This window comes from Mastigoproctus giganteus, chromosome 2 (assembly GCF_048544385.1).
Source record: "Mastigoproctus giganteus isolate SK-2022 chromosome 2, ASM4854438v1, whole genome shotgun sequence".
NCBI classification, from domain to species: Eukaryota; Metazoa; Arthropoda; class Arachnida; order Uropygi; family Thelyphonidae; genus Mastigoproctus; species Mastigoproctus giganteus.
In genome coordinates, this window is record NC_143576.1 from 15,312,554 (window position 1) to 15,336,011 (window position 23,458).

At 34.7% G+C, this 23,458-nt stretch overlaps 1 protein-coding gene and 1 pseudogene across 4 annotated transcripts in view; both read left to right on the plus strand.

The window, feature by feature from the left end:
• The window catches only part of crm (cramped chromatin regulator), a 228,781-nt gene that overhangs the window by 81,430 nt on the left and 123,893 nt on the right, over positions 1-23,458 (plus strand). For 3 of the 4 annotated variants that reach the window (XM_090388247.1, XM_090388238.1, XM_090388257.1), the window contains exon 6: positions 5,781-5,861. The exons of the other annotated variant lie outside the window; for it this stretch is intronic. In XM_090388247.1, coding sequence (XP_090244373.1) covers positions 5,781-5,861 — 81 coding nt within the window. The remainder of the gene's footprint in view (positions 1-5,780; positions 5,862-23,458) is intronic. 4 annotated transcript variants of the gene reach the window in all.
• On the plus strand, positions 154-219 carry LOC150089182 (small nucleolar RNA SNORD36; annotated as a pseudogene).

Sequence of the window (23,458 nt, forward strand, 5' to 3'; positions counted from 1 at the left end):
GCAATGTAGTTTAGAGAGAGAAAGATTACAAAAATAATAGTTATGCATGATACAAAAATATAAAAACAGTTTTACAGTGACAGAGGATTGAAATTCTTCTATTGAAGTTAAGTACTTTTATTTGCTTAAACAACATGAATGAGAAAAATCTGAGTGCAGTGATGTTAAAATTCTACTTACTTTAAATTAACATTGAAGCAAACTTTCTACACCTGCACATTATTGATAGAACCCCTATTAGTCATCCTGGATGTCTGCACTGCTCACAGAACTTTTCATCTGATCTGCTCTTAAAAATATGGAAACAAAAAAGCTACATAATCATATCAAGTTTAAAATAAATATCAGTTTCATTTGATACTACAGTATGATATTTCAACTTCAGAGGCTGTCTTTAATCTTTACTTGATGCCTAGCCTGAACAATAATTCTAAAATGGGAGACTCTTTTGTCATTTGTTGACGTGCAAGGTTTCTTAATCCTTACATCTACCCCAGTGATATTATGTCCATTTTTGAAGTGGACCCCCCCCCCCCCAAGAGCAATAAGCTTCAAGTTAATATATTTTATAAACAATTTTTTAGATCCAATTATGATTTGCAATACATATTAAAAAAAATTTAATGAACACTAACACTTACCGCATGTCTAATGTGAAGGATGTGGTTGATGTGCTTTTAGAAGAGAGAAAATATTGGGTTCGTGATTTGTTAGTTTTAATCTTAGATCTCCATTATTTTCGAGATCTAGTCAATTTCTCTGCTTAATTAAAATACTGTTAGCGTGGCTAAATCTGTCTTCTACCATGTATGAACTTGGAAAGGTCAATAATAAAGGCTCAACAGTTTTATACAGTTTGGGGTTGTTTTCAATAATATTTTTACCTGTCCAAAATCCCCTGAAATTTTCTTTTGAGTGCAGTTACTTAGCTTCTAAGTCCATCTTCATTTGAATAATTTCCTCTTGCAAAACCAGATCCAAATCATCCCTATCACCCTCTGCATGAAATGGAGACATAATCCATTCTGGAACTTTCATATCTTCGAGATCCTTGAATCTATTTTTAAAATCCTCTTTTAAGCATTCGAGGTGAGCTACATAAATAAATATGTCAGCATCTGAAAAGTTTCGTTCGGCTTCTTGTTCTAAAGATGACATATTTTGGAAAGTGAAAATTTCTACTACCCAGTGAAGTTTTGAAGAACATTAACTTTTCTTGAAATTCCAAAATAATTGTATGACTCTGTATAATTGTAATGTTTTTGCCTTGCAGTTTTTTTTTTTTTGTGCTTCATTGAATTTTGAAAATATATCAGCAAGGTAAAAGAGGTGATTTTTCACTGACTAAATTTATCAGCAAATAATTGATCGTGCTCGGACAGAAATTCCACCACCAAGTTATAAAGTTCTATAAGCCTTTGCAAACAGTTACCTTTTGACAACCATCTTACTTCTGTACAAAGGAGCAGTTGGTTGAAATTATCTTCATTTTTTTCACATAGCATAGTAAACAGTCGGCTGTTAAGAGCATTTGCTTTTATTTTATTTATTACCTTAATACAGATTTGCAAAGCAGCATGCAATTCTTCACTTATGTTTTTTGCAACAAGGTGTTGTCTGTGTAAAATAATGTCCTGTTTGTATTTTAGGATTTTCTTTTTTAGCTAAAGCTAAAAATCCTCTGTATTTACCAACCATAGGTGGAGCCCCATTTGTTGCAATTGCAGTTATATTACTAAAGGGAATGTTGTACTTTTCAAAATACTCTTGCACACACATATAAAAACTGTTTCACCTTTGGAATCAGTTTTTAAAGATTTGGCAAAAAGGAATTCATCAATTACTGCTTTTTTACTCATAGTAATGTAATACTGTACAAATGACATTAAAATATTTATAATTTCAAATGTTGACTTGTTTAATTGCATAGTAAATGTAACTTCTTTCAGCTCTGAATTTACTGTTGTTTGGACATCATTTGCCATCTCAGCAATCTTCCGTTGCACTGTATTATTACTAAGTGGAATACTCCTTAAAACTGGATTAGCGTCCTTTTTCGTAACTGACTCTGCTATTTTTATAGAGGGTAGAATTATTTCTTCACCTAGAATATGTGGCTTTCCTTTCTTTGCAATTAGGAGCACAATATTATACAATGCTTGTAGTCCACCACTGGCTGCCAGTACTGTTGATGATTTTATAAAGGGCTTAAGTGTTGTATGATTTAAAAATTTTTCCTTCATTGTCTTGAAATATTCAAGGTCTTTGTCACTTTTATCATTATGCTGTTTTTTTAAATGTTCTTTCATTTTTGAAGGTTTCATAGCATCATTACTAAATTTTTTCTCACATAAAAAGACACGTTTGTTTTGTTTCATTAATGGGAGAAGGCACAAACCCGAAATTTAAATATTCTACCGAATATTGATGACACTTCTTTTTTGCGTCAGACGTGATCATTAGGAGTTTTCTGTAAGAAATTATTTCAACACAACTCGAACTCTTACTAAAATAATTTTAATAAGAAACTATTAAAACAAAATGAATAATCCACTCCCAAACACTGCAGAATGAAAATATCTACTGACACTAGAAATAGCACTGAAGTTTGACAACAGCAATGGTGGTAAAACGAAAACTGAGTACGACCACTAGAACAAAAATCTGCTTGGACACTAACTAAAACAATTTATTTATGCTTTCAAGGGCACACAGTGATTGTCACTTCACATTGTGTTGCTCGGAGAAGGGAGAACTAGAAATGATTGAAATAGATACCCCACGGTGCCATTTGACCATATGCACACTGTTCAGTGTAAACTGCGAAGTCGGTCGTAGGAGACACATTACTACCACGCTATGTTATATATGTGTTGTTCTCTTTGAGGAAAGCTGAAGTGAAATGAATTGCCACACTTCATCCTTTTCTTCAAATTTTGAAGAAGATTTAGAAAATGATTTTCTTATAGCTAAGAACAGAGGTGGATTAAGGATGAAATAGGCCCCCCGGCCATATTTAATTTTGGGGCTCCTTTAGTATAACTTTAATTTTTTATCACTACTTCAGAAAATATTTACACTGAAAATGAGGCCCCTCTTCTTCGGGTGAGGGCCATGGCCAGTTTGGCCGTAGCGTTAATGCAACCCTGGCCTAGAAAACAAAAGGGAATAAGCAACGGATACATAAACATAAACTGGAAGAGAACAGAAAAGGGCAAATTCCATCATTTACTGCAGGACTTAGAAGAAGATGAAAATTGTTTTAGGATGTACTTACAGATAAATAAAGTAGAATTTAATTTCCAATATAATCTAATTAAGGATGACATACAAGGGCAAAATATGTAATTTCGAAATTCAGTCAGCGGTAAGGAAAAATTATTTGTATGTTTAAGGAAAGTTGAAATACTGTAAGTTTAATTTGGAATAAGGATTTATTCGGTCACAATACAAAACAAAATTTTTTAAAATTAAATTTAATAGCAAAAACAACTTCACAATGCTAAAAATTGAACTTGTTAGAAATTGTTGTGAGTTGTACAAACTGAAATGATTGACTTGTTCCTCCTCTAAATTTGTAAATTGTAATACTGTTGGTTTATTTTCCTCCTTTGACCATCTTTGAGCGTCTATGTGACTGGACATGCTTCTGTTATCATTTCTTCTATTTTCTTCTGTCAGCGTGACAGAAAACTCACGGCGTATGAAATTTTTTGCTCGAACAGAAAACTGCGAACTCATGAGGGTGTGAATCGGCCTTGAAAGCCAACACATTATCTTGTGACTACAGCCATTTGTCGGAGACAACAGTTTGTCTCTGACCAATAAACAACCCCCCCCCCATACATTTGACGTTTTTTGACTTTGTATGTAACCTCAGATAAGGTGACATAGTGTGATTCCACCCTAAGCCACTTTGCTGACTGCCAGGGTTAACGACTTGTTTCGTATACTAATTCTAGATTTCTAGAATTATCTTTGTGAGGAAATAGTTTTCCTCACAAAGAGGAAAAAGACCCCTAAAATAATCTTACCGACAACCAGTGGCTTTATTAGGAACTAAAGATCCCCTGGGGTTGCTACTGACCACTTTGGGAATCCCTGATTTAGACCATTCAGATATCTTATGTCTTGATGAAGCTTTTACACCATATGCTTCAGCAATCATTTATAGTTTGTGAGGCTGATTTCTTCAACAAAAAAGTGAAATTGTGAAGATGTTTGTTCAAAAAGTGATATTCTCAACAACAAAGATTTGAAATCACTGTCAATGATAGATAACAAGTTAAGCAATGTGTGCACCATTGCATTTTAGGGTAACCAGATGCTGATGACCACAATTAGTTCAACCATTTCTTAAACAGTTAAAAAACAAAAAAAAAACAAACAAAAAAAAAAAAAAAACCAACACTACATGTTTATATGCTCTAAAAATGAAAAAGAAATGTTTATAAAAAAAGAAAATATGGTTTAATTATATTTTAAAAATAATTACATTAATACATTTATTCTTTCGATATTTCCATTATGCGCAAAATGACGAACAAAAAGAAAAAAATCTTCAAATTTCTGCAATCTTCAAAACCTCAAAACGTGCATGTGTGTGTATGCATGCATGCATATACACATGCACGTGCGATTGCCACACACACACACAATTATTACTGACTGGAATGAGCCTTTATGCCATCATCATATTTGCTTTCAGCTCTTTTAAAATGAAAATTTTAAGCAGAGGAAACCAACGTGTTTTATACTTCAAACTGGTGATTCATAAAAGTATCCATTCCATTCCATAAATTTGGATTTATTGAAAGGTTCAACCCATTTTTCTATCTATTAAGAAATCACTATATACATGTCAGTTATTTCATTTGTTAACCATGAATACCATGATGAATAAAATTTTGTATGCACTTTTTCATTTATTCACTATCTTTGCAAACAAGGGAACAGATTTTTCTTCATTATGTAATTGCAATATTTTGATAATCGGTTCCATATAACTCAGGACCTTTGTTGTGCAGTTTTCAGAACATTTAGTTTTTTATTATTTGCTTATTGAATATGCTGTTCACGGCATGGAAGTATGCTTCATTTAATGGCAATTCAAAAAATTTTATAGTAAATTTGGGGGCATTTTCTTCTGAAAATGCCTGCATCATCTTAAATTTTTAATATTTGCTCAATGGCTTGGTATAATCTTGACCAGTGATTTTTTTTTTTTTTTTTTTTAATGTGCTACTAGCACTATGTGTGCATTGTCTAAAGAGCAAAATTCTCCAAATTGTTTGGTTCATACTACATGGTTTGCAAAATATGACAATATTTCACCTTGATGCTTTGACATCACAAAATGACCTGTCAGCTCCTAATTGCATTACATTGGAGTATAGTCACACAGTGTGAAATTTCTGGTGAATTCTCATCTCGCAAAGTCTTGGGACATTGCATGAACAATGAACTTTTCATCACAAGACAGAGGGACATTACATTGTTATTCATCTTATGGATATGCAATACTGTAAATGATGCTAATCTACCATGTGTAAAGCCTAATATTGTTTTATTGAAAATGTTTCAAAGTTAATTGAACACTACAACAAATAGAAACATCAATCCAGGAGCCAGGTTAACAGATCTGATGAGAAACTTTTGACTTACTGAGGTGTGTACAATTAACTTTGTGACATTTTCAATAAAACCTTAACTTTTATGTGTGGTACATAATTATTGTTTACTGTATTTCATAACCATACGTTGATTAATCTTGTTTTCAGTAAGCTTTGTAAGACAAAAAATGAACCACTACCATAACTGGGACATCCAAGAAAATTATGCAACTGAGGTGAACATTTCAGGTAAGTAGAATTTATTTAGAATTGGTGCGCTTGATTACAACTTGTGCATATTGTTATTTGTATATATGGGAAAGTAACCGAGTGTCTATACATCATTAGGGAACATTGAACTATTGAATAGTGTAACTTTCATTTTTGAAATAATAAATTATCCTCTGCCAAGTACATTTCTTCCCCCATTTCTATCACAAACTGTCTACTTGTAGAAAAAAACAGCTGTTAGCTCAAGGACCATCACTATGTGGGAATATCATGCAAAATTCAGGCAGTGCCACTGCCTGAATTTTGCATGATATATTACAATTTTCAAGAGAAAAGAAATTCACCTGAAATTGCATACAGTGTGATCACAGTCAGAGAAATTAGAGTGTATGTTATAAAGTCATATTTAGTAGATATAGTTTGAGATGGAAAATAAATTCATACTAATGGAGATGATAAAATCAAGTAAACATCAGTGTTGGCATTTGAGGTGAGCAGACACGCTTTGTCAGGGCTCTTTGGTTAAGTGGATTGGATTACTGTTGATTATTGCTTTTAAATATTTGATTTATTTAGTATATTGTTGGATTATTTTGTTATAGGTTTTCCTTTAACAGTTTGATTTTTATAATATTATAGATATAATTTTTTAAAGTTAATTTTCATTGATATTTAGCTAATTTTATAATGGTGATTACGAGATCTGCCTTAAACACGTCACAGGGTATTGTGACTCACACGGAAATAGCCGATGGCGATTTACGCATGAGTCATGATTTAATCCGTTGCAGAACCTGTGGAATGTTTTCCATGGTCGACCTTGTGACTAATCATAGCTCATCTAAGGATTCTTTTCTTTTTTGATCAATGTAAGGAGTGCACCGATCTTAAATTACAATTTGGTTCACTGATGGAATAATTTGAGTCACTGAAAAACGGGTGCTTGTCCTTGGGAATAATGCATCTGGGAGCTCGTCAGGGACTCAAGACTCCAGCAATCTACCAAGTGATGCACTCCCGATTTGGGCCTCAAAACAGGAAAACCAAGTGCAAACAAAAGGACTTTGTTTTATTAGGAGACTCTATTGTCAGGGAAACGGGGAATATTTTTTGTAATAAGGATAGGTGGAGTAGAACCAGGGTATGTCTGCCGGGAGCAACTATTAATGATGTCACCAACAGATTGTCAGATTTTGAGGGGGGGGGGGGTTAAAGAGAATATTATTATTCATGTGGGGACTAATGACATTAAACGTACACGATCTGACGATTTGTTGGAAAAACACAGGACCATACTGAGGAAATGCCGCGAGCTAGGCCACAATGTCTATGTGTCTGCAATTCTGCCCAGACACGATGTGAGGAATTATATGTTAAAAGCCTTGTGGATTAACTCAAGACTTGAAGGACTCTGCAAGGCTTTAGGGGGGAAATTTCTATCAGCATGGCCCACACTTGTAGGTAGAAGGAATTTGTTTTGTAGAGATGGGATACACTTAAACAAAGGTGGTGCAAAAGTTTTTGCCAGTATTATTGAGGACACCTTAAAGCAGTGGTTTTCAACCTTTTTTTAATAACGGCACCCCTACTCAATTTTTTGCCTGTTAGATCCGATTTCTCTCTCTCTCTCTCTCTCTCTCTCTCTCTCTCTCTGTATATATATATATAAAATATTAAAAAATATATGTTATATGATATTTATTACAATCATATAATTATAAAAATTACATTTCATAATACAAATTATATATATACAGTATATAATTTTATTCTTTATAAAGAGGTACTAAGTAAACATCAATGATAGATCACCACAAAATTAAAAAGATCCTGTACACCTTTTTATAATGAAATAAACATGAATTAAAAAATAATAATAAGTTTAAGTAAATTAAACCCAAATTACGTGGCATCCCTGGAATGTTGTTGTGGCACCTCGGTTGAAAACCACTGCCTTAAAGGTTCAGGGAAACTGCTAGTTGCGGGGGGGGGGGGATGTGGTATGTGATACTGATATGTGTTTATCTGATAATATTGGTCAAAGTAACTCTTGCACATACCTCAAGAGTTCTTATCTATTTCCCCAACTGGACATATTATCTAGATGTTCTGGGGGCAGAAATGTTTCAAGTGAGCGGGTAGCTAATGCCAGGGAAGAGTGCCTAAAAAACTTCAAGGGTTGTGTTAGGGTTGTTAAATATACAAAAACAGTAAGTCTTAATTGTTATATAGTAATGTTAGAAGTGTCGTCAATAAAATGAGCGAATTCGAACTGCTGGTTAAAACAAGTAACGTGGACATAATAGGGATTACGGAAACATGGTGCCACCCGGAAGTAGGGGATGATGAGTTTCAGTATGGCTTGTATAATGTATTTAGGAAGGATAGGGCAGATAGAAGGGGTGGTGGGGTAATGCTTCTTATCAGAAGCAGCCTGTGTGCGACGATAGCTTTCCCAGATTCAGACGTTTCACGTGCTAGTATAGAATTTGTATGGTGTGAGATAGTTGGAAACAAATGTATAATGCGAGTAGGAGTAATCTACAGACCAGGTGATTGTGAAGATTATGACGAAAGCCTCTACATGCAAATGGAATGGACAAGTAAGCGTCAATGTCTTATTATCGGTGATTTCAATTTGCCTCTAATTGATTGGAGAAAATGAGAAGGAAACTTGACATGGTGAACAAAATTTTTAAATCAACTAGATGACTGTTATTTGTATCAACATGTCAGGGAAAGTACTAGAGAAAAGAATATCCTAGACCTCATCATCATCACCTATGAATCAGATGACATAATAGGGCTGACATTAGAGGAACCAGTAGCAGGAAGTAATCACAGAGTTCTATGGTGGATGATGAAGAGAAAGGTAGCAGTAGTAAAAGGCAAAGGAATGGGTTATAATTTCAGAAAAGGAAATTACGATGCCTTAAGGTGCTACATGGCCTCTATTAACTGGGTAGATATCGCACAGAGAACGAATACAATTGAACTGTGGTATGCTTTTAAAACTTTAGTCACAGACACCTTGAATGCATATTTACCATTAAAAAAATTTTCCATGAGGAGGGTTCCAAGTTGGATGAATAGTGAAGTTGCCACATTACTTGAGCAGAGAAGGTGGCATGGAAAAGTTACAGAGCAATAAAAAGTACTGAAGCCTATAACAGCTATGAGATGATCTGTAATAGAGCCACGGAAAAGGTTCGACAGGCAAAGGCAGTTTATGAGAAATTGCTAGCAAACAGAGCAAAGAGGGGGGGGATAAGAATGCTTCACATATATAAATGCTAAGAAGAGCGGGACAAACCAGATTGGACCTTTATGTAAGGGAAAGGGGATAGTATTAAATACACCAGCTGCCGTTGCAGATGAACTCAACAGTTATTTTGCATCGATATTTACAGAAGAAAAACCTTTTGTGGCAATGGGAAATTGCAGGAGCGAAGTGGAAAAATAGCTAATTATTGATATTGAAATTTCGCAAGATTATTTAATGAAAAAACTTTCGCGCCTACAGGCCAGTAAGGCTCCTGGAGTTTATGGAATATACTCTATAATCTTAAAGGAGGCGGCAAGTGAGTGCATTGAACCATTGAGGCTAATTATGCGAGCATCACTAGACTCTGGGGAGATTCCGTTGGATTGAAAAGTGCCAATATATCTCCCATACATAAAGATGGTTCTAAGAGTGAAGTGGGAAATTATCGACCTGTCAGTCTGACTTCAGTGGTAGGGAAAATCATGGAGGCAATGAACAAGGGTGGAATTCAGGATCATTTGGATAGAATTGAAATTTGTAAAGGGAAAATCATATTTAACAAATCTGGTTCGTTATTTTGAAAGGATCACTCATGAACTGGATTTAGAGAATGATTTCGACATTGTTTATTTAGATTTCAGCAAAGCTTTTGACTCAGTCCCACATGAGAGGTTGCTTTATAAGCTGGAACATGTTGGAATCACTGAGAAAATCTTTAGATGGATATCAGGATGGCTTCAAAGCAGGAGGCAGAGGGTCGTGATAAATGGCTATTCCTCAGATTGGGTTGATGTAAGAAGTGGGGTTCCCCAAGGATCAGTATTAGGACCACTGTTGTTTTTAATTTTCATAAGCGACATTGATGAAGGGATAGAGGGTGTGATGTCTAAATTTGCAGATGATGTTAAAATTGGTAGAGTAGTTAATGATCACTGGCAAGCTGAGCTTCTTCAGAGAGACCTAGATAGACTTCAGGAATGGTCAGAAAAATGGCAGCTATGCTTTAATCCAACAAAGTGTAAGGTATTACACCTGGGAAACAGTAATCCCAAAATAACTTATTCACTTGGTGGAGTTCAACTAACCCAGTACTGCAGGAAAGAGACTTGGGTATTGTGATACGGTCAGACATGAAATTCTCTGAGCATTGTAAACAGGTTGCAAGGAAGGCCCATGCTGTCCTATCGATGATCTATCGAACTTTTGCAAGTAGAGATAGGGACATGCTAATCCCATTATATAAGGCTTTTGTTAGACCACACTTGGAATACTGTGTTCAAGTATGGAGACCGCACCTAAAGAAAGACATCAAGCTTCTTGAAAGGGTGCAAAGATGGGTAACTCGCCTGATGGGTGAGATCGGCAAAAGGGCGTCCTTATGAAGAAAGACTTGGAATATGTGGGTTGCAGAGTTTGGAAACTAGACACCTTAGAGGAGATTTGATTGAGGTGTTTAAGGCTCTGAGAGGCATCAGTAAAATGAATGAGAAAGAAATTTTTAAGTTCTAAATGATTCTAGAACTAGGGGCCATAATTTCAAGTTACGGGGAAAGTGTTTAGACTGGATTGCAGGAAGTTTTATTTTAGCCAGCGAGTTATAAATTACTGGAATAAGTTGCCTATATGGGTGGTAGAGGCTGAGAGTTTGGGGAAATTCAAAGGTCATCGGATAGTACCTTTGGGTGAGGGAAACACATAGGATGATAGGTTTAATTTCCTTTTCTTTTATTAATTATTATGTTTTTTTTTTTTTTTTTGGCTGGTGCAGCATAAGCCATAGGCTTTCTTGCACCATGCGGCCATTACTAATACTAATACTAAACCATTAAATTTAAAATTTCAGAAAACAAGGGTTTCTGATTACACTAATTTAATTATATGACATAATTCAGGAGTTGTGCCACCTTAAAAAAATTGTGTACCAATGTTTCAGATAATGGGTGGCCGTGAGGTGGGATTTGTGTAGCAGTACTTCTTAAGGGAAGGCACATGCGCAGAGAAAACAGATCAATCTCTCAATGTGAAATTTGGTTTAAATTAGTCCTGAAATTTTGATAAAGGGTCAGAACTACTATTCCATATTTATAGTAATGTTTCTGTTGGGAGGATCTGGATAGCGGTGGATTCAGAATTGGGCCTAAACCCTTCCAAGGGACTAGTAAAACCAAAGCTGAATTTGTTGTTTATCTGACATTTCCTTATTAAGTAATGTTCAAACATTTAAAATGTACATTTGTTTATATAAATAACTCAAGATACAAATTAAAAGGTGGGAGAAATTTCTGTTGGTTTAATTTTAATGGAATTTGAAATGGTTCAGCAAATATTTTTAAAAGATTCAAAAATAAAATTTAATTAAAAAAAAATCCACTGGAAATAGAGTTTTTTACAAGCAGATAGGCAGAGGATTATAAAGACAATGGGCACGTTAAGCATTTACAGATTTACCTAAAAATTAACCTTTGTGTGTGTGCAGCCAAAATGCCTATTATAAAAAATCTTAGACGTTCCAATTAATAAAATAAAGTAGTTTTTGTTGTGCAGTGTTCAGTTATTTTTAACAAATTTAGTCCTGAACCTTTTGATTCTACCTTTTACCTTGCTCGCTTCTTTTCCATTCATCAACATTGTACATTAACTGGTCATTGTAATTTTTTTGTCTGTTAATAATTTTAATCATGAATAGCTTAGATTATTTAACTTAAGCCTTCATTATATTAATACATAAACTAACTTGTGAAATGGTTAAGATGAAAGAATATTGCTAATTTAAAATGTTCTGAGACTTTTGTAATTATTGAATTTTGGTTTAATTAAACTACATTGTAAAAAAAATGTTGCAATTACTTTCACTGGTATGAGTAATTAGCACACTTAAGACATAATTCAAGACTGTTTATAATGGTATCTCTATATTTTGTAGTCCTTCACCTTGTTGAAGTAATTAAAATGTGTATCCTCAGGTAGAGAGCCCACTAAAACATTGATATTTCCATAAAAAATGTTTGAAAATGTACAGAAAACATATTGACCTTATCTTGGATTATGTGAAATAGATTCAACTCATAAGAGACACTTAAAGCATTTTTCACCAATATCCAAATATATTTAGAGATTCTGAAAAACCTGTAGGTGTGTAATTCTTACTGAATTTTTCTTGTAAGAACTACTGAAGAGGAAAGGGATGCAGCTGTTGAAGTTATTCAGAATCACCCTCTTGACATGATGAGTCTGAACAACACTTTGTAAATACTGCATCATTCACCATGTTCACACTGCAGATTTTTCAGAATGTGGAGTCACATATCCAGTATCCAGATATCTGGATAATTCTATTGGATACAAGAATACTGATTAAAAGTTATAAAAGGTATTTGACTTGTCTTTTGACTTTTCATTGGCCTGTAAGCATCTTCTGGCTTGGTGTACAAATCTGCTCACATTTTAACATTTGAGAAAATAATGTTACCCCATTATTCCTTTATCCACAAGTTGACCTAAAGTTAATATCATTTTTAATGAGTTAACATTACCCAGTATGCAAATACAAATTCTTTTTAAAACATCTTTTTAATATTAATCACCTATTATATCAATTTTAATCGAAAAACCCAGAGCGTGAATGTAATTCAATTAAAAACAAATTTATTCACCTTTGTGGTGATGTTATTCATTTAAATGTGAGGTTAATAATTTAAGGTCAACTCGCGGGTAGACATAGTCATTTCTCTCTCTGAGGCGCCTCCGTAGCCAGGTGGGAAGGAGCAGCAGTGCGTAGCACATGCATCTTGATTAGACCGGGGTTCGAGCCCGTCACCACCAAATACGGAGGATGCAGAAAGGTCAAGGAATGACCACCGCATATCCCGGAGCAATATGGCCTTAGTTGCTAATGCTCCTAAAAACCAAACAACAACAATAGTAATTTCTAAAGAGCATAACAAGGTCACTGTTACAGGAGGGATGATATGGTCTCCAGGCTGTAAGGAAATAGTATAACAATATTTTCTAAAATTATTTTAGTACCTACATTGATATAGACCCCACTTCTTTACTGAAATTTAAAAATATTTGATATTCCTGGATAAATTTCAGGCATATCAGCAACTCAGATCATATCACATCATGTCTATAGGAGTGTGTGTATTCATGGGCCAAAATGAAGAATAATAAATGAGAGAAAACCCTATTCCTACCACTGCAATCTGCTGACTATAGCCTTGATTGAAGAGGACTTTTGAAATTTTGCTAGTCGTAAACAGCATTCAAACCCAGACTTCTCCAAATGAGTGGCAAATGACTAAGCCATTGTATTGACAAGAAGGATACTATTGGTGTGATTGTAATGTTTTTCTGAAGTTGCTGTAGCATCTTTTTTGCATATGTGCAATTTTTTAAGAAATCTGCAAGATTTCTTAAAAACAGTGCAAGATCCAGCAACTGCAGTGGATAGATGCACCTCCTAATGATTTGTTTACCTAAGAAATGTTTTTTTTTAAATTAAATATTAGTCTGTGCTCTCTTTCCACAGTATGAGAATGTATACTTTGTTAATCAATCCACAGTACCTTTGAATTGTCACTGGATACATTAATGGATACATTTTAAGGATGGTTTGCAATTTTTTTTTTTGCATCGAAATATTAGAAATAGTTAACTATGAGGAGTGATAATTTAATTTGCAGACTGGTGCAAGGTCTTATCTTAATTGTCATCAACTGAATCTTCTGTGGATTTCTCCTTCTCAAAATACTCTCTCTTGAACTTTACACAATTTTGCCACCTTTGTATTGATTGAATGCTTCTTGAAGCCATTTTTGAAAAGAATACGAAGTGCCTCCATTGTGGCTCTGCGAGCATCGTTGTAAGACATGAAACACTTGCATTTCAGAGCTTTCTTCAGACATGGAAACAGAAAGAAATCACACTGGGCTAAGTCCGGTGAATAAGAGGGATGTGGCAGAACCTCGGCACCTATGGCAGTGATCACTGGCTGCACAATATTAGACGTATCTCACGAGTGGCACAGCGAAGTTGACTCTGAGAACCTTAGAATATGCTTCCTTATTTATAGTCATTCCATGAGGCACAAAATATGTAACAAGAATGCCTTTTATGTGATAAAACACAGGAACCATATGTATGTCAGCTGAATGAGAAGCTTGAAATTTCTTAGGTCCTGGTGAATCAGAATGCTTCCGCTCACTTGACTCTTGTTTCGTCTCTGGATCATAGTGAAAAATTCAAGTTTCATCACAAGTCACTATTTGATTTTGACCCTGTGTTTCAAAATGATCGAGCATTTCTTTGCACAAGTCTACTCTTTGCTGTTTTTGTCCTGGAGTCAAATTGTGTGGGATCCAGCGGGCACAGATTTGGGACATTTTCAGGTGATCTTTCACAATATTGTTTTTTTTTTTTTTTTTTTTATATGAGAACCCCAAACACGAGAGGTATTAGAACCTATAGTACCGTGCTTGGGTTGGAGGTTGAGAAAACGAAAGAAGATATTTGTTGATATTGGACTTGAACTTCTGTAGATTGTAATTTTCAGGAAATACGTATGAAGGAAGGTTGTTCCAGAAAACGGCAGTTGAATGAATAAATGAGGAAGATGAAAAGTTGGTTCTGTGGGTTTGAAGTTGGACGGTAAATGGATGTTGGCTGGTGGCGGCACGTGTTCGGACTGTTTTGAAAGAGAGAGCGGGAATTATAGAAGCCAATTCAGAAGAACAGTGCCCATGGAAGTATCTGTAGAAGAGGCATGCAGCAGAAACAGTGCGTCTATGAGAAAGCGAGTGGAGAGACTCTGTTAGAGATGAATCATTAATTAACCTAACTGCCCTCTTCTGAATGGAATCAAGAAGCCTGAGAGAGGTTTTGGGGGCACCACCCCAGATGTGGGAACAATATTCCATGGCAGGGCGGATTTGCGATTTATACAGAGTGAGCAGCTGTTTGGAAGAAAAGTAGTGCCGAGAGCGCGAAAGAGAAAACCAAGTTTTTTAGATGCAGAGGAAGCAATATTTGTAATGTGCTTGTGCCAAGAGAGATTAGAAGTCAGGGTAATCTCCAAAAGAGATATATCATTTTGCCTAGAAATTGGCGTGTCACTAAAGATAAGCATAGGAGCAGAAGAATCCTTTTTGCGAGATATAAGACAAGACTGAGTTTTAGAAGGGTTGAAATCAACTAAGTTGTCTTTGCCCCACTGGAGAATTACCTGAAGATCGGCATTTAAGGAATTGGCAGCAGATTTTCGAGAACTTGAAGCTGATTGAGCAGGACAAGGTTTCTCAAAATGGAAAGTTGAATGCAATGTGCTATCATAGGCAAAACTATGGATAGGATTTCCAGTCAATGGAAGAAGGTCATTGTTAGCACTACCGTATGAAATGGACATTCTAACAGGTAGTTCACGAAGTGTAATTCACCTGTCTTTATCCAAGATTTCCTGGGCTTTTGCAATTTGCTCAGGAGTTGTTGAGAAGGAAAGCTGACCAGGTCTTGGGTCATCTGCAACAGACTCACAGCCTTCACTGAATCACTTGTGCCATTTAAATATGGTCGTCCTACTAAGACACTCAATACCTTATGCCTCATTCATCTCTTTAATTGTTTCCAATGCAAATAAATCCCCATCTGACACAATAACTAATCACATATCGCTGTTCAATCTGTATGTCCGACACGATATTAGCTTCAAACGATCATCAGTGATATGCGGCTAAAAAAACTCTTTATGCAACACTAGCTCAACAAATACTGGTGTGTGTGCACACAGAGCCTCCTGCTCAGTAGCGATCAGGGAGAGCGCCTGTAGAGGCAGTTATGGAAAGTTTACATGGTAAACGTAAAACCTTCACCAGTCCGTGAATTAAGTGAACACCCCTCGTATATATGTATAGAAAACTTAACTAGCTACTTGTAGAAAATTATATAAGCTTTTAAACCCATGCAGCTTTTTTGAATGGAAAAATTTTAAGAACAGTTCATAATTTTTTTGTGCAGAACTATTAGAGATGTCAGTTTTATGGGAATTTTCTCAAAGTTTGTCAACAACTCACTATGAACCTCTAAATCTTCTGTTCCAGAAGAGAGCCTCTCTTTATGTGTATTCTGAACAGAGTTAAATGCTTTTAATTTTCCAATGAGCCTCTTTATTAGGAGATACTATATGTAATATTTTTGTTTCACATAACTTTTTCAGTTTTAAAATAATGCTCAACACCATTAAAATTTTTTTTTGTCCCAATTGTATACATATTGAAAACTCAAAAATGTAATGTGAGTAAAATAATGAATAAATGTAAAATACAAAGTGAACAGAACATATAATGCTGCAGTAGCATATCATCTGACTTTTATAACTTAATTGTTTAGTGTGTTTTGAATTTTCAATATGTATGTATATACAGGGTGTCTCAAAAATACACGGCATAACTTCAGGAATGAGTTCCTCATATGTAGACAATAAAAATATTTTATATCAACATAGTTCCGGAAATGCTTGGTTCCCGAGTTATTAACCGGAATGTCTTATCTCCCGCAGGTGATTTCCTTCATCACAAGGTACTGACACAGAATCTGGTGGTTTTCCATACCGACCATGTGCTCAAATCAGGAGCAAGTGGCTATGCACTTTATGTACGGTTTGGCGGACGGCAATGCTCTGGAGGCTCGTCGTTTGTACCATAAAGGTTCCCAGAACGAAGATGTCCAGACAGGAAAACGTTTGAAGGTATCCATCGCTGCCTTTGTGAACATGGGACCTTTACACCTCGTGCTGCCGACAGAGGATGACTAAGATCTACGACTCCTGAAGTAGAGGAGGAGATTTTGGATGTTATGCATGCCACTCCTGGAATCAGCACATGCAGAATAGCAATGCAACTGGCTGTTCAACGTTCAACTATTTGGAGAGTGTTGCAAGAACACCAACTGTATCCTTACCATCTGCAATGGATACAACGGTGCCAACAGGAATTTGGCATCGTTTTCGCGAGTCCATAAGACCTCGATGTGAGGCCTGTATTCAGGCAGGTGGACATTTTGAACAATTACTATAAGGTGATGTGAACAGTTAGGTGTCATAGACAAATCTTCAAAACTCGGAAACCAAGCATTTCCAGAACTATGTTGATATAAAATATTTTTATTGTCTACATATGAGGAACTCATTCCTGAAGTTATGCCGTGTATTTTTGAGACACCCTGTATATTGAAATTTTGTTAGTATGAACCAGAGCTATAATGCTCAATACGTTCTATGTTGGTATTAATATTTGTAAAAGAATAAGAGAAGTTTACTTCAATATGATATGTAGAACACTTCTGTATGATACTCTCCAGAAATTAAAACGAAAACAATTAAAAAAAAACAAAAAAAAAAAAAACAAAAATCTTTACATTACAGTAAGAAATAATTAACAATAATAAGGGGAGGCTACAACCAACATTTTGAAGGATATTTTGCCTTAAGTAAGAAACAGGGTGCTGTTTCAACACTGGTATTGAAACAGTTTGAGAAATAATGCTCACATTGTGTGCCATATTTCTGTATGTGCTGCTGTGGGACTGTGTTGACCCTCATGTGATAATGGCAAGGCTTGGGCTCTTCAGAAATTACTACATTATCAATGAGTTTACCTAAAGTAACTAATATTGTTTTAATCAAATAACATCATTCAGTAGGTGAATAATGCTATTCATTATGAACTCAAAAGGCACTGTTGTTGGCCAGTTTTGGAACTATTTGGTTCCATCATCATCATCAGACAACAAGTAGCCTCAATTAGAAATTTGTGTTGAGCAATGAATCAGAAGTTTTTCTTCTGAACACTGCTTGGCTGCTTGTTTTTGATACGTTTATTCACCTCACGGCACAGTATCACTAATTGAGGTCTAGTCATCTGATGGAACCTGATGGAAACAGTTCTAAAACAGGTCACAACAGTGCCTTTGAATATTTAATGAATTCAGGTGGATACATTCACCTGACAGGTGATGTTATTCAGTTAAAAATGAAATTATATTACTTTTGGTCGACTTGCAGATAATGTAATTGTTTCTAAAGAGTCTAAGCCCAAGCTCTGCTGCTATCACAGGAGGAACAACATGGTCTTTTAGCAGTATAGAACAGAAATATGGAACACAGTGTTAATGTTATAGCTCAAACCACTTTGCCTGATTTTTCTGGGCTGAGAAACCTGATAACTGAATTAAAAAGCACAAATTGACCAAACTGCATGAGATATAGAATTAAAGTGATTGTTTTAACTTTAACAGCCTTACTTATTTTTACTTTGCTTGACTTTAACTTAGCTAAAGCCTGTAAAAAATTTTTTTTGCTGGTTTTAATCCCATATCCATTGGTGTCTATGTGTGTTCACTTAGATTTATTTTATCAGCCACTTGAGGCTAGCAGGTTCTCCTTTCGATTTTCAAAACTATTTTAGTGCTGTTATCCACAGTCACTTGTAAACAGAGATGAGAGATGGTAACACTTAGTGGAATATATCAAAGTAATTTGTGTTAGCAGACACATAGTTTGAAAGGACCTTGACAAACATATATATATATATGTACTTGCTTCACAGAGCCAGTTAGGATTTCCATAATGTTTTTTATACAGAGCCAATACATGAAAAATATACACATACTTTAATTTTCAGTGGGCAAAATATTCTCAGTTAATTGAAGAGTTATTTTAGATGTTTTGCTTTATTCGTAAAATGTTGCATAATAAAGCTGTCTGTTGTGATATTTTAAATTTGTTAACATTCCAGTTCCAAGTTATTAAAAAAAAAAAAAAAAAAACACACACACAACAGATTTTTTTTTTTTAAATACAAAAACACTGTAAACACTACAGTTAATTATCGTTGACTCAGTCCCTTGATTGCTAAATTAAAAAAAAAACAGTTGTAACCTTGATCTCTTTGTAGGTATTAGTTCTTTTATAGTGTCTTGTGTTAATTCTTAGGTGGTATATACACAAATGCATGCACACTCTAAACTACTTAAAGCACTTTCAGCCCTAAATAGAACTAAGTGGGAAATCACTATAATCTGGCCTCCCCACTAATATTCCAGTTTATAACATAAATTTTTTTTAGCTTTTAATTTGCAGTGTTTATGAAAAAATTGGTTTATATGCAAGTTGAAACCCACATGATTAGTATACTGTGCTTGCCTTTTTGCACCTTCAAACTTTTTTTGTTTAAAAGAATGAAAATATATAAAAATATTTATTACACTAAACATATCTTAAGTATTACTATATATACTTGATAAATACAGGAATACTTCACCAGCCACGGTGGATACATTCCTGAAAAGTACTACACATGGCACAATTGTGGTTGGCAAGACTTAAGGTCCTGTGGAAAAATAGGGGGTTAGAGGTAAAACAATAATTGGGCCAATAAAATATATGAAAATTATAAAAAAAAAAAAAAAAAAATTAAAGTTGACAATAAAACAATATTAAATAGTGATAAAGTTTTCATAATATATAAGAAAAACAAGATAACACGATGTGATGTTTCACTTTCAGCACTTATTGAACATTTAGAAAACATAATAAAGGGTGTTTATAAATAATAATTAACATAATGAATGTCAATTTCTGTTACTATATAACAAACACTGTAATCTTCAAAGCATTATGAAAACAGTCTCAAATATGTCCAGTAAAAATGTAAACATTAGTCAGAAACTAGAAAATCTACAAGGAAGTGACAAAATGTTTATGTACAACATTGTATATATCAAAAGTTAAGTATGACCTATGTTTGGGAAAACGTTGTAATTTGTGTATAAAGTAATTATTTTCATTTTGCATTTTCTTAGCCCCATTAATTTGATGTGTGGATCATTTAAAAAAATCAATCATATGCTATAATTGAATGGACCTTTGTGTTCTGTAATAAAAGGAAATAAAAACATATAACGTTTGCATGGTGTACTAATTTTATGCTGAAAAGGAATTTGGACTATGACGAATTACATGATCATTAATACAGACCATGAATAAAATTAATTGATGACTTCTGGTATATATATATATGCCAGAATATATGTATAGTACTAACGAGCATGTCACTAAGATAGAACGTGAACAAATCTGCTCCATCTGCACCATTCACTAGAAAGGCTAATATATTTAGGATGCTGTGACATGGGTTGCTCCAGTATTCCCCAAGATCATGGGGAACCCCACAAGCACCCTCCATGATCTTACTTAGTATTAGTAGTGTCAAATGATGTAAGAAAGCAAGCATATAAAGCATCAGCAAAATAAATAAAATCAATTGCCACATCACCTGTCCATCCCTTCCAATAATTTGTCTACTTCTTCCTTGAATTTATCTAACTTACCCACTTCCACAAAAATGGATTAAAGTTTGTTTCAGTAGTCAACCACATGCTTGCTGGCTGCAGACAAACTTCTGCACATCTATCCTGTAACGATCCTTCCTTGGCATTTGAATTTAACCCCCCCCCCCCCTGCATGTCTGTAGTCTGAGCAAAAGGAGGAATACCATCAACATTGAGCATTCTCAAACCATTCACAGTCTTAAACACCTCAATCAGATCACCTCATGTGCCTAGTTTTCAGGCACTGCAGTTTGCAGAACTGAAGCCTTTCTTGGAAAGACAACATTTTGTTCCCTTCACCAATCTCATTGTCCTCCCCTGCACCTGTTCCTGTTACATCCTTCCTGAAGTGAGGCTTCCAGACCTGTATGAAATACTTAAGGTGCAGCCTAATCATTGCCTTGTACAATGGAATAATCGCCTCCATATCCCTTGTGGGAGTTCCTGTTCATCATTGAAAAACTACTCAGAGAATTTCATATCTGACTGCACAATAACCCCAGGTCTTTTTTGTTTTACACTACCCCGAGTATAGTGTATTAATTAATCATTAATCTAGTATAACTACCTACCCATATACAGTGCAGTACCTTGCATTTGTCAATGTTAAACTTCAACTGCCATTTCTCAACCCATCTGCCTAATTTTTTTTTTAGATTATGTTGTAGTAGTTTACCTTGATTACTGTCATTACTTTTAGAAAAATATGTTTATCAGTGTCCCTGACTAAATCCAGCATTGCCCCTCCACCTCCCGTATATCCACGTGATGTGATGAGGTATAATTGTCAATTTGTTTTACTTAAGGAAACTGGACTGGACTTTATATATATATATACCCCTGGGACGCACATCTGGTGAGTATGGGCTTGGCACACCCAGGGGCCTGAGCTGGATGTCATCATTCTTCTCTTTCTTGGTGATTCCTTTCTACTTCTGATTCTCTCTCTCACTCTCAGGGTAACTTGGGAATTTTTTTTTTGCTGGTGCAGCATAAGCCTCAGGCATCCTTGCACAATATGGCTAATAATAATAATAATATATATATATATATATATATATATATATATAAAATGTGCAGATTCTAAAATTTTGGTATACAAGTAAAATCACATTATCTCAATACCCCACGTTATCATGGTTGGGTTGGGGAGGGGGTTGTGTTGATGCTCATCTTAATGAAATTTATTGATGCCATGTCAAACATATGCACAAAAGATACTAATTATTGCCCTGTGAATAAAAGGGAATGAATTTAAAAAAAAAAAACTGAGGAGAAAACAACAAATAGCTAGTACTGAGTTGCAAAGAGGGGCTTCATATTTAACTCCAAAAAGGTTTGGAGTTAAATATGAAATAAACATCACTGCACCTGGAAAAATTTCTATGAAATAAACAAACTGCTCAAATCAGAATTCCTAGAATTTTGAATATCTTTATTGCAGGCAGTGATTGCCTGATGCAATAATACCCACAGCAGCGACAATGCTAGGGGTTTGTCACTATGATCCCTTTTCCAAAGGCAAAAATGAAAAGTAAGGTTATATCTGAGTTTATTCCTTCTTGTGATCTTAAAGAAGTGACATTAGCAGGAATGAATTTAACATTGGACCTGGAGAATAGAGCATTAAAAGCAGGATAAAGTTGTGAGTGGGAGTGTTATAATGGAAGTGTGTGTGATGTTAAATAATAAAGTATGACATGTTATGTAAGATTAATTGTTAGGATGGAAATAAAGTACAGAATTAGTTATATTATTATACTTTCAAATGCTTGGCAGCTTTAGAAGGATGTAAAGTTAAAATATGTTCAAGATAAGTGAAATACAAAAGTGGGTAGATTGAACAGTTATGTATAGAATCCTGAATCTTTAAGAAGAGGATAGTGAGAAAAGTAAAGAAAGAAGAGTAAAAGTTTAAAGAAGGTAAAGAACTAGGTTTGTTATATTAACTTGAAAGGAAATCAATAAATAAAAGACTTAATTAAATTGCAAAAAGTATTTAAATAAGAAAATTAAATTATAAATAATAGTATTAATGTCATATGGGAGGGTTATTTAAATTTGAAATTTAAAAGGAAGCCAAAATCATTAGGGAAACATGAATGATTAAGTGTATTAATACCAAGAAAAATTAGTAGGATAGATCATCTTTACTAACTTCTTCAGGTAACTTCAGCCATAAAAGTCTATCAAGAACAACATTGCATTTTGAACCTCCAGACTAATGTTGAAAAATAGTCTAAATTAGAACGTACACTGAAACTTTTAAGTGGCCCTCTGTTTGGCATCATACTCAATTAAATGGTAGATTTTTATTAGTCTCTTGGTAAATCCCTCTTACAAACATCCTCTTTAAGTTTCAATCTGTCTAATATAAAAAAGTAGTGCATTCAGTTCCCCAAGAGCTAATTCCCCCTGTATTAAGCAAACAATTTTTATTAGAAAATTTAATTCTATACATTTTTTTGAAAGATTTACTTTTTTTAAAATCTGTTTGGTCAACTCCCTGTTATTGTGCCAGTAGACCAAGTGGATAACGGTCAACAAATAATGATACCATAATGCCGAAATATAAACATCAATACTACGGAAGTAAAGATAGATCTTTGAAACTGAATTACTTTTTGATATCATATACCTGGATTTCAGGAAGGCTTTTGATACTGTTGCACATAAAGGACTGCTGTATAAACTGGAGCAGTGTGGCATTAAGGGCAATTTACTGCTATGGATAATAAAGGATGGTTAGGTAGAAGAAGACAGAGAGTGATTATCAATGTATCTGCTCTCTGTGAACTAATGTTATCAATGTAATTCCAGGGTTCAGTGCTGGGCCCATTGTTGTTTTCAATATTTGTTAACGATGTTGATGAAGGTATATCAGGCCTAATGTCAAAGTTTGCAGATGATACTAAGGTTAACAGTTTGGTTAACGACAATAATCAGGGTGAGCTACTGCAACAAGATC